The sequence below is a fragment of the Engraulis encrasicolus genome, chromosome 9 (genome assembly GCF_034702125.1).
Source record: "Engraulis encrasicolus isolate BLACKSEA-1 chromosome 9, IST_EnEncr_1.0, whole genome shotgun sequence".
Taxonomy (NCBI): domain Eukaryota; kingdom Metazoa; phylum Chordata; class Actinopteri; order Clupeiformes; family Engraulidae; genus Engraulis; species Engraulis encrasicolus.
Window position 1 is genome coordinate 43,996,194 of NC_085865.1, and position 12,500 is coordinate 44,008,693.

The window sequence follows — 12,500 nt, forward strand, 5'->3', positions numbered from 1 at the left end:
CTGGATGTCTTACACTCCGCTGACCATTCCTCTCTCACTTTACGTAATGGCCACAAATTATGGCTACAAACCTTGGAAACCATGTCTGTCGAGAATGATCTTGAGGAGGGAAAAAAGTAACTGTTGTAATTGCTTGTGTGCCCTCGAAAATAAAGGAGATGGCGAGACAGAGAATAGCCTGCCTCCTCCGTCCGTCCGCGCACACATGAAATGTAGGCCAGAGCGAAAAAACCTAATCTGAATCTTGCCTTCACTGAGCACAAACGTCAAGCAGACTGCAGCCATGAAATTTAGTATATACGCGTCAGCATCTTGCTTTCAGATGCATCCATCTTTCTCCCTTTCTTTCGCACGCGCTCTATCTAAAACATTCAGCACACACATACACACTCTCTTTTTCTCATCATCTCTTCCCATAAGGCACACTCGCCTTTCTCTTGCCCTCTCATCCTTTCACACTTACCACACAGACACATATACACACTCACACACACAAAACAAACACACCCATTTGTGTATGCTTACATCCCTCTCGTCCATTAAGCGAGGGAGAGAGAGAGAGAGGGAGAGAAGATATTGCCTGGAGGCACTGCACTGATGTAAATGGTTGTCACTCCCGACGTGGGGGTAATATGGCTGTACACTGGAAACAAAAGGGCCCAGGACAGGCAGGGCGTCCTCTTTTCAGGCCAGCTCCATCTCCATCGGGGGTAGGGGTGGGGGGCAGGCAGGCCCCCACACCGCACCACACCGCACCGCATCTCTAAACACGCAGCCCATCTCTCCAGAGCCAAGTCAGCCTAGCCCTTTTGTTTAATGCAATGCCACAGACAAAGGAGCACTTTTCCTACCCAGTTTTAATACGTATCTCGGTGTGTGTTAGTGTGTGCCTGCGCATGTGTGTGTGTGTCTCGGTGTGTGTGTGTGTTTGGGAGAGGGTTGATGGCGGAACAGGCCACATAATAACAAGGAGGCTTTCTCAGAAATAATTACCTCCATAAGATCCCATCTCCCTTTCTGAAAGGAGCAGGAGGGGGGAGTGGAGCTCGGGACGGACACAAGGATGCAAAAAGCCTTCATGCATGGCCTGGCCCATTTAGAGTGGAGTTACATGCAAGGCACACACACGCACGCGCGCGCGCGCACGCACGCACGCACGCACGCACGCACGCACGCACGCACACACACACACACACACACACACACACACACACACACACACAATCACTCTCTCTCACACACGAACAAACAGCACAGCAAACACACTCTCCCTTTTCTCCCATTCTCCTCCAGGATATGTATATGGATGCAGGGGACATTGTAACCTACCAGGGAACAATCTCTTTCTTTTCTCTCCCTATTATTGTCTGTCAAGCCCCACAGTTTAATTCAGCAAAAAAAGAGAAAAGAAATAATCTATGGAAAATATTCCGTTGTGTGGACCATTAAATCCCCTTCTCCGCAAAACAGGGGGAAAACAACTGGCTCAAATTTCACACGCGAGTCATTAATTTGCACTTTGTGTCTTTAAAAAGCCCAGTTTCCAGTCTCACCACGCAGCAGCAGGAGGGAGACAGAGAGAGAGAGAAGGAGGGGGGACGGGGGGGCAGGGAGGTTGGTGGGAGTTCACAAACACAACAAGCTTATCGCTGCCGAAACCTTGAGCTGCGAGTGTTTGGTTTTACAGTTTTTACGGGCAACCCGTTCAGGCAGCACATCTGTGTGGAAGGCACATGGTACGAGAGAGCAGGAGAGAGAGACAGAGAGAGAGAGAGAGAGAGAGAGAGAGAGAGAGAGAGAGAGAGAGCAATAGAAGGAGAGGGAGAGAGAGCAATAGAGACAGAGAAACATGGAGGCCCTAGATTACTGTGATTTACAAATGGGGGGAACTCCACTTCAAAAAACATGTCTAACCACATCGCCCACCCCCGTCACCACCACCCTCCAGTTTGAACCTCCCCCCTCTCCCCCAGTCCCCCAGTTCCACAGCTTCATGATGTTTACCTTCGGTAAATGATGAGTCCTCTGGGCCGCAGGCTGTGGGAATTACATTCGCACTGGGAGCCCTGGCAGAGCCTGTTCTCAGGGAGGCAACACACGTCGAGGTTCAGGGGAGGGATATTACTATTAATGCACTGGGGAAGAGACTGGAGCAGAGCTGAGTGCGCTTCTAACGCTGCAGTGCGGAGCTGTGCGTTTTTTAAGCGACACCGTCATGTATTTGGCCGTTTAGCGCAGTCGGTTAAGTCAGTCGGTCGGCCTGTCGGCACGAGCTCAGCCCAGCTGTGCGCTAAGAGTGTCTTTGGCCCGCGTTCTGGACTCCGGAAAAACAAGCATTTACTGCGGGACAAGAGAGGGCCTTCAAAACCACTCCATGTCAAGCCGTTCAGATCTCTTTGTTTTGGTACACTGACGAAAACAACGCTATAAAGACAAAAACTTCCACTTTTATGGCCATTGTGCTTATAGTTTATTGGAAAAAATAATAATTGTTTTGTGGAGCGAACCGGGTGGTTTGAATAACAGCTCGCCCGTATTTTGTTATTTGCTTGACAGCACGGAGAGAGCCGGTGCGGATCGGTCGAAACTTGTGGCACCCAGGCACACGGACGTGGGCTGGCGTGTGACATTTAGCGCTAAATACATTTCAACTGACTCCCACGATGCAGTGCAACTCGCCCGCCTAAGCTACCTTTAATTATGCAGTAAAAAACAGCATCAAAATTGTTTAACGAAATCCATTCACATGTACGTAAAGTCAATGGCATTATGACCTTTATTCCCAAACGGTGCTATAATTGTTTGGCGAGCTGCCTGAGTACTGCTTCGCAGCGAAGGATACAGCTCAGCAGTTAAATTAATCTCTTTTCTTTCCCCCCTCCTCCTTCCCTGCCCTGCAAAAACCTCTCTAATGACAAAAAAACTGCTAAACTAAGGAGTTATTCTCTGAGAAAATCTGCAACGGGGCTCCACACTTCTCACAGTAGAGAATACTTCCGACGCAAGCCATGAAGCCCTTCTTTTCTAACCCGAGGAAGCTTTGGCTGAAGCATGGACACAAGTTATTACGTTCGCACTGAGGAGGGATTCGTTAAGACCTTATGCCCGAGCCCTTTGAACCAGTGTGGATTCTATGGTGCACCGTGGGCCAAGTTACCCGGCCACTGAACCTGCCTCACCCAACCGCTGGCACTGTGAGAGAGAGCTGTTGAGAAGGGTGAAGCGGGCCGGGAGGGTGGGAGGGTGGGACGAGAGGTCGGCTGGGCTGCCTCTTTGCCAGTTGAATCAATTGGAAAAACTAAGCTTTGTGATTAATCTAGTGCCAGCCATCCATTTCCTAAGTTGCTCCTGCACAGAGTCTGTTTGAAAGCACTTCAAACAACAGGATTATGGGGTTAAACTACCTGAAAAATATCTCCCAGCTACGAACCAAGCCAGTAAAAAAGAACAAATATGTATAATATAATACATGAAAAAAAAATTACACAAGCACCCCGTGCTCTTTTGACACATACTGCATCTGATTTGAAGATCTGAAACAAAGCAGCGGGATGTCTTGAGTGTTTTGGTCTACTTTTAAGGCAGCAGGTTTTTAAAAAATGACTCACACCAGCACAAGCAGACTGGAGGAAGGTCAACAGGTTTATCGGGTGGATCTCACATATTCATCTTCTTCGCCATTCCTTACGTCCTCTGGCGGCTTAATTGTGATATTTATAAAGTTTGAAAACTGAGGTCATGAACAGTGAGCACCTATTCCCTCTTTGTCTCTTGGTTTACATTCGATTGCACTCTTCTGACAAACTGGGCCTGTGAACAACTACTGTGATGCTAACACGTAGGAGACCTGGGAGAGACGAAACTGCAATCACTCTCCAACATTTATATGTACGCTGTAAGGAAATACACAATAAAATGTTTATAAGGAGGACCTGAAAGAAAGCCGTTGTTCCTCAGAAAACTGATGTAGTGTGCGTTCAACACTGCGAGCTATCCTGGAACACTTGAGTAGGTATAAAAGCTTGAAATTTCCTTTTGAAAATTCGGTTTGTGGCATGAAACCGAAGATATATAAAAGTGTGCGTTTAATGTCGGAACGTTGGAAAAGGTGTATTCGCTGAATATTACTTTTGACAGTTTTAAAATATTATGTTCTCTTCTCCCAGGGGGAAGAAAGGAAAGTAAGGGGCCATGGAAGGGACCATTATGAAAGGGAACCTTCGGGGTGGGGGAGGTGGGGTTTGGGGTCTTTGAGGAAAGGAGGTGGGGGTCTGTCTTTCTCAGCGGCACAATAATGATTTATCTTACTGGGCTTTCCTTGTGCGCCCAAACTCAGAGGCACCTTTGATCCACTCCCTAATTAAAGCCAAAAGTACAACAGTCCGTTAATTCCAAAAGGGCTGAAGTTCTGATGCTGAGGGTTTTCACATGTGGTTCTGTGCTCGGCCCCCATCTGTTTCTGGATCCCATATGTAAACAGGACACTTTGGGGAACAGAGATTAATTCAGCTTTGGAATGCCATTCAAAATGTGTTAGCTGTTTCCCTCCACCAGGTCAAGCAAAGCAAAAACAAGTTAAGCACTCATTTCTATTGAGCAGCATTAACATAGGAATTATTATATAATGGACCCTGACTCTCGCTCTTATGGTTTAAATTACTGGTCCCTCTCAAATAAAACTATTAATCTTTTTTTTTTGTCTCCGAATGTTTTACAGTCCTGTTACACTTATTAGCTGCTGGCAGCTCCGAAACTTTTAAATGAAAGCCAAATTGCTTTGGTCATGAGAAAGGAAATTAAAGCTCGCTCTAGGGGGAAAGAATTTCAGTGAGAGATCCTCCCAAGGTAGAATTTCATAACCTCCTGCATGCCTGCTAAAGATGTCACCGCATGCAGGACGGCGTGTGTTGCTGATATAAAAAGAAGAGCGTAATGGGAACAGCATGTTCATTTTAGGGAGATTAGCTGGCTGGCATGTTCTACGTTTGAGGGAGACGTGCTCTGGGTTTTGGAGTGGCCGAGGCGGGTTCAGGGTCCGCAAGGAGGGTTTGGGGGAGTGTGGTGGAGGGAGAGTGGGTGCGGTGTTTCTGTTCTGTGGTGTGGTGTGGTGTGGTGGTGGAACACTGGAGGGGACGAGAACCGTGTGGGCGTAAAAAAAAATGGAAGATGGCTGGAGGTGATGGGGGGAGCAGAAGAAAAGAAAAAGAAAAGAAAAAAGAGTGAGACTGAGAGAAACTGAGAGAGAAAGGGTAAGGAGAGCAAGAGAGGAAGACAATGAAAAAAAGGAAAGAAAAGCAGTGAGAAAAAAGCAGGAAAGACAGAGGGGGGAAAAGAAATGGCAAAAAAGAGAGAAAAATAATAAGAAACAAAAACGTGGTGCAACTGAACTGACCTGGCTCGGGTGGGCAGTCCTTGACGAAGAAGAGATCGGCCAGGGTGTCGTCGTCTGGGGGCAGGCCTTGCTGGTGCAGCTGCAGCTTGCGAAGGCCCTCGCTCTGCTGGTGCTTGACGGAGCGCGCGTGCTGCACCAGGTTCAGCTTGGCCTTGGTGGAGTAGTCACACAGGGCACAGTAGTACAGGCAGGACTCCGAGCCACAAGCGCTCTCCTGCTTTTGCAAATGCTACCAAAGGTGAGGAAATAGTAGTAAAGAGAGGGGTGGAGGAGAAAGGGAAGAGAGAGGAAGGGGAGAGGGGAGAGAAAGAGAGGGGAAGAGAAAAGTCATTAGCCGACATGCTTCGGAAGACATTACAGGGACTGTTTGCTTTAGGAGGGCAGCTCCGGCAAGAAACAAATACTTTCCGTCCCTTTCAACTTTTTCGGCTAATAATCTCTCCGACACGAAATGCATTCCTTCCAGGTTGGTCACAAACATAAATACCCAAAAACACACATAAGACACACCACACATACACACGGACACACACTGTCCAAACACAGCACTCTTAGATGTTAGATGAAAAAAGATAGACAGACAGAGGTGAACAGTGGAGTTCTGAATTACACCGGGGCACCAAACATGTCTGTACCTGGCATCACGTAATCCTCTACAAGGTGTTACTGACTTGCACAAACCCGGCGCTAAAGCCGGCAAAGTCTGGACTGCGCAAACTTCAGACACAGATGAGAACAGATGAAAGGGAACGGGAGCTTATGGTGGTTATTTTGTTTCCCACAAAGATAAAGGAGGGGGAAAAAGGCCGAAACACAACAAACTAAAAAAAGAAAAGTATGAGGCATACACAAGCTGTGTACTGTGAAAAGCCCAAAAGCCCTCATCTTGATCAACCCTAACGTTTCTTCGAAAAAATGTTACATTTGCACAAAGATCAGATTAGTGGCACAGTTTACAAGTTACTTGTTTGTCAATGTTTTTCCCCAATCTCATGGCCGCACTATCTTCTTCTTTCTTTCAACCAGGCGTCTTGCTGTAACCACAGTGTTCAAAGGAGCTTCAGCTGAGCTGAGACCTTCACCTGAGATCGTAGCCCCTTAATGCACACTGCTCCACCAGTGGAACACTGTAATAGCCACTGAAAAAACGTTACTAGCAGAGTACTACACCACTATGACAGTACACAGAGCATCCACAACCTCTGGTACAGTACAGAGGTCACGGTACAGTTTGGAGGTCATATTAACCGACCTCAACATACACTGTACTGCAGAGGCTAGCCAGTGAGGCCGGGCAAGAGCATGCAAAGTTAAGCCGCATACAAAGCCACTGTTTCTCCGTCACACTGAGGTAGAAGAAAGCTCCGGAGTTCATCAGTAGTTTACACGGCTAACTAAAGATGGATGAGGAGGAAGTAAGGGAAAGAAAGAAACAAAAAAACGCTCAACTTGTTTTATTCTCTGTGAGTTGCAAAGCTGCTAATATGTATTAGAGTCCATCTCAACAGACCCATTTCTACCCTGATTAACGGCACCAAATGGCATCATCAGTCTGACAGAAGGTGGACCGCTTGTCCACCCACTTCCCAAACTAGATTGGCCTTTTCAAAACAATTAGACACACAGGTAACAGTCTGGGGCCCGTAAGCTTGTTAAGAAGACAAAAGGCGAAAAGCGGAGGCCGAATGACTGAGAGAGAGAGAGAGAGAGAGAGAGAGAGAGAGAGAGAGAGAGAGAGAGAGAGAGGGAGGGAGAGAGAGAGAGAGAAAAAAAACCCAAGAGAGACAAAAACAGGAAAATAAAAGGGGAGGAAAAACGAACGGCCGTGTTTAAAACACTGCTTTTGTGCGCGGTGTCCAGCTTGCCACATTGTTCTTTTGCAACGCTAATGTGTTGGCAACAGCAGGGGATCCTGCATTCAAGCGCGGCCGGGCCCCTGTCAACGGAGGACTTTAATTTGCTCCCAAAGTTTTGCATTAAAATTGTGCGAGCGAGGAGGGCGCTTGGGCACTGCTGCACACCACACCACACCACCACACCACACCACACCACACCACACCAGGCGTTCATAGAGGACGCAGTTGGACACACACGCACGCACGCACACACACACACACACACACACACACACACACACACACACACACACACACACACACACACACACACACACACACACACACACACACACACACACACACACACACACACACACACAGGCACCCCACACCACATCTCTCTCTATCTATCTATCTCTCTTCTTTTCTCTCTCTCTCTTCCGCCACCACCACCACCACCTCTTCCTCCCTCTCTCTCACCACGCAGGCCAAGCATATCAAGTGTGCCTACAGTACTCTCGGCCTAATGAACAATGCACAAAAACAAAAGCCAGAGCCAGGCCGCCATTATCTGATCTTCCGCTGAGGCACACACAAGAGAGAAGTGGAGGGAAAAGGGGAGGGAGGGGAGGTGGGGAGGAGAAAAAAACGGCCTTCTCCAGGCTTAGAGGAAATGCCAGCCAGGCTGCAGGTGTGAGAGAGGGAGAGCGAAAGAAAAAAGGCCTTTGACTAAATAGATTCTTTCACTGTCAGGGATTAGACTCATGGCACCAGTGGAGGTAGACACACACATACACATACACATACACACACACAGACACACAAACACACACACACACAGATGCACACACGCACACAGATGCATGCATGCACGCATGCACGTACGCACGTATACACACACGCACATGCATACACATATTTTCAACATGGGGGGAAATTTTCTCACGAGTCTGTTGTATGGACTTTTACTCAGTGAGGGGGATGTGTGTGTGTGTGTGTGTGTGTGTGTGCGTGAATGCGTGAGCACAAGTATGTATGTGTGTGCAAGTGTATGGAGGTATGGAGGGGGGTCTTTCTCTGTAGCCATTGAAACATCTTAAGTTTTAATTAAGTTGGAGTTGTCAGAAGAAAAGCTTTCCTGGCAGGAACCCGGAGCCATTAATTATGGCTATCTTTGTTTCTTTCCAAAGGAGGAGGCCCCCCCTGACATACCAGGTAACCCGTATGCCCCCCTCTTACCCGCCCCCCCACCTCCTTACCCGCCCCTCGCTCACCCCTCTTCCTCTCCCGTCTTTCAGGCCCTCAAAACGGATTTCTTGGCCCCGGCACAATCAGCAACTCAACCTCTCTAAGATCCTACAAGCAGCTGAAAAAAAAATTCATTCACCATACCCAGAATGCATCAGTTCACTCCCCAACACAGTCAGCCCACCTTCCCCTGTGGAGTGTGGATGTGTGTTGCGGTTTTTATTTTCAGTTGTGCCACACAAACAAAAAAGTACAGTGTTTGTATGGTGTTTGTTTAGAACAAAAACGCAGTGGGCCTGGGATTTTCAACTTATATCTCTAGCTGAATCTTGTGCAGCCGAAACCTCATTTGTTCGATAACTCAATTACAGTGGTGCACAATCTCATTCCTCAAGCCTTCCATGCTTTAATTCCTACACTGCCTTCAAAAAACACAAAGACAAAAAACCCCAAACAAACAGAAGAAAGAAAGAAAGAGAGAAATAAATAAAGAAATAAAGAAAAAAAAACCTGCGCAGATGTCTGCCCAACCTTTCAGCCATTAATTGATTTTCAATACTTATACAGTTAGCGAAAATAACACGCAGAGTATTCCAGCTCAGCTCTATTACGAGAAGCTCCGAGAAATCAACAGCATCATTTGTTCTACACTCCGAGATGGACGAAACAGATGATGACTTAGAACCCATGGACGATAAACAAAACTAAACTAAACAAAAACAACAAACAAAAATACTTTACTTTCAGCACTAGCAGGATATACTGTATGCTTTGGATATGACCACCCAGTTCCCCAGCATGTAGGACAAGATGAGAAAAAGTAGCACACAGAACGCTTTGGTAACAATAAAAAAGGGCTTTTTGGAAAACAGTCTTGGAGCCGCTCTGCATGTTGTAAGTACAAGGCTCTTCGTCTAGCATCAGTATAAATCCTCAATGACCCAACAGCACAATCACGGTGGAGTATCCACTTTCATGGCTCCCAATAAAACACAAAACAATTTGACATGTCAAATGGTTTTAGCATTAGACAGAAACAAAAACTTGCCATATAATTTTAGAAATATTAATTTATTCTCAATCAGCAAATTCTTGGTTGTTTGCTTAAGGCCTATATTGAAATACTGTATTTTTCTTTTTCCTTTTATAGACTGTTTTGGCCCGGGTACAGGCTCTTGCTGGACCTGGGGCTCGGGGATTTCTGATTTATGAGGTCTAAGCTTACCATTTTTAGTTGTGCCAGACTCACTGCGCGCCGTAATACATGGGGCTACAAAAGCCGAAATGTTTGGGGGCATCGTGTAACACTACTCCACACTCTCTCTCCCATCCGTCCGCCCACCCCTCTCTCCCAGCTTCTCAAAAACCCAAAAACCTCAACAATCTTCAGCAATATTTGATGGTAGCAGGCAGACACACAAATCCACAAAAATAACATACACAAAGCTTACTGCAACATATAATCATACTTACAATAACGTTAAGTCACCTAATTAATAATGGCACCAAATCAATCCTAATTTGGAGACAATTCCAAACAGGCCAATATCCTGTTGACAGCTTTGTGAAAATAAAATGCCCATACATACAACACCACCCCCAGGGTCCAAAAGAAACGCCTCTTGACAGCGGTCCAAGAGTGGGGCTGTTTGTTAGCATGGGTGGCAAAAAAGGTCCATCTCCAAACAATATGGTGGAGAACGTGTGTCTCTTTGACGGATAATTGTTCCAGATTAGCATTTTGGCAAACAACCAACAGCTAGCTAGCCCCTGGGGAACAATCACTTTGGCTAACACGCTGGCCCATTTACGACCCACTCCTCCACATCCTTATGCAAGCCCCCCCAGCGTCCTCCTCAGCTAGCTAGGCAGCTTGTCAGTGCCACGGTGAAGAGGGGACATGGGTATCTCATGGTACAGGGCTGCCTTAGGAGGGCACACACTGCTGCTTAAAATCCCAGGGCTCACTAATCATGAAGAGGGGAGAGAGAGAGAGAGAGAGAGAGAGAGAGAGAGAGAGAGAGAGAGAGAGAGAGAGAGAGAGAGCGAGCGCGCGCGAGAGAGAGAGACGGATAGAAAGAAAGAGAGAGACTGTGTGTACCCACCCCTTCCCCCCCCCCCCCCCCACAACCAACCCCCTCCCCCCTCTACGCTCAGCAGTGGGACAGACACAAGCAAGGCAGGGGAGACCAAACAATGCAAATCCTGGGACGCCTGGGACTTCTTTCACCTGTCAAACACCAGGCGGAAATTCCCAGGGAAGTTGTCTCTTCCTGAACCTGAGCTGAGAGCTGAGGAGGGGGGGCTCTTTATTTATGCTGACTTCAATGATTACAAAACACCTTTCAGCATCAACACCGTAACCCATGCACAACACACAACACACACACAGAAACACACAAACATCCGTTCCTCACCTCCCTATTCTACACTTGCGGTGTGTGTGTGTGTGTGTGTGTGTGTGTGTGCGTTTGCGTGCGTGAGTGTGTGTGTGTTTGTACGTACTACCTTCAGTGACAAACCCGGCTCATTAGTGCCATCATAAGCCCTCAGACTGTTTGAGCTCACCCTGCATCCTCCTCCCGTGGAAAGAAAGATGAGAATCAGTCAGAGAGAGAGAGAGAGAGAGACAGAGAGAGACACAGAGAGAGAGAGACACAGCAGAGAGAGAATCAGAGAGAGAAAGATGGAAAGAAAGGTGAAAATAAGTAAGAGAGAGAGAGAGAGAGAGAGAGAGAGAGAGAGAGAGAGAGAGAGAGAGAGAGAGAGAGAGAGAGAGAGAGAGAGAGAGAGAGAGAACGGAGAAGGTTTTTCTTTTTTCATTTCTAAACCACAGACAAATTAGGGCATTCAATGCAAACATGACTTTTTCCTGTCATTAACGATGAAAAACACAGAGCCAACTAATGAACACATACCTAAAATAAGCTGCGGCATAATTGCCCTGGAACCATGCATCGCCACAACTATGTTTTAATAACATGTGTGGTGAAAGAAAGAAAGAAAAAGGAAGGAAAGAAAAAAAGAAGGGCACAAAAAAGGAAGGGAAAGAAAACCCCCTTTTCTGTATCTATATCACTATCCATCAGCATTTTTTGGTAGTCTTCATTTGTTTGCTTGACTACGTGCCTCCGCTAGCCGCTAGTTTCCGGCGTAACAATGGCGCCTTGAGTAGACGGACGGAGAACAACAAGAGGCTGTTTTGTTCCTTACAGGTTCTTTTTCTCCTCACCTTTCCTTCACTTCTTTTTTTTCCCTCCTCTCCTCCTCCTCCTCCTCCTACTTCTCCTTCAACACATACCGGCTTCAACACATTACTTGGAGGCCGGCCAGGTATACAATCCCATCAATGCTAACACCCAACAAACACATGTTACTCACAAACCACCGCTGAGCCCCAGGGCACAGCTGAAATGCTATATCACAGGCCCATGTAGCCTGGCTGGCTGGCTGGCTGGCAAACACAACCAAAAAAATTCTACGGAGGGAAAGGTATGCCCGCCTCTGCAATCCCCCCCACCCCAACCCCTCAACCCCCCGAATTCCATTCTGAGCTGTATGTACACACACACACACACACACACACACACACACACACACACACACACACTGGCCACTCGTCTCCTGATGTGTGTGTGTACATACAGCAGGAGTCTAGAGGGCTCCAGCGTCACCACTGAACATCCCTCAGCCTTTTCTTTCCACCACATCTCCACAATATGTCCCCAGGAATGTGGCAAGGACATCAAAAAATTGCTTCTCGCCCGCCGACGTTATTTTGTGGAGCTATTTATTTATTTCTTTTTCTTGGTAAAAGACCGAGCTCTGGGAGAGAGAGAGAGAGAGAGAGAGGGAGAGTAGACGTCACGTATAATTATGGCCTGGGGATGCTGCTCTCCTCTCGGGGAGTGTAACCTCTTATTGGTTAGCTGCTTAGGTCATGTAATAATAATAATCTTCCTTGCAAATGGCCGCCAAAGAAAATAAGTGAATTAGCACAATGGCTCTTTGAGGGCCTGCGT

General features: G+C 47.1%; 1 protein-coding gene across 5 annotated transcripts in view; it reads right to left on the reverse strand.

Annotated features, from left to right (window-relative positions):
- Window positions 1–12,500, reverse strand: part of zfhx4 (zinc finger homeobox 4) — a 113,464-nt gene that overhangs the window by 52,032 nt on the left and 48,932 nt on the right. For all 5 annotated transcript variants that reach the window (XM_063207209.1, XM_063207205.1, XM_063207206.1 and 2 more), the window contains exon 4: window positions 5,393–5,621. In XM_063207209.1, the coding sequence (XP_063063279.1) occupies window positions 5,393–5,621 (229 nt within the window). The remainder of the gene's footprint in view (window positions 1–5,392; window positions 5,622–12,500) is intronic.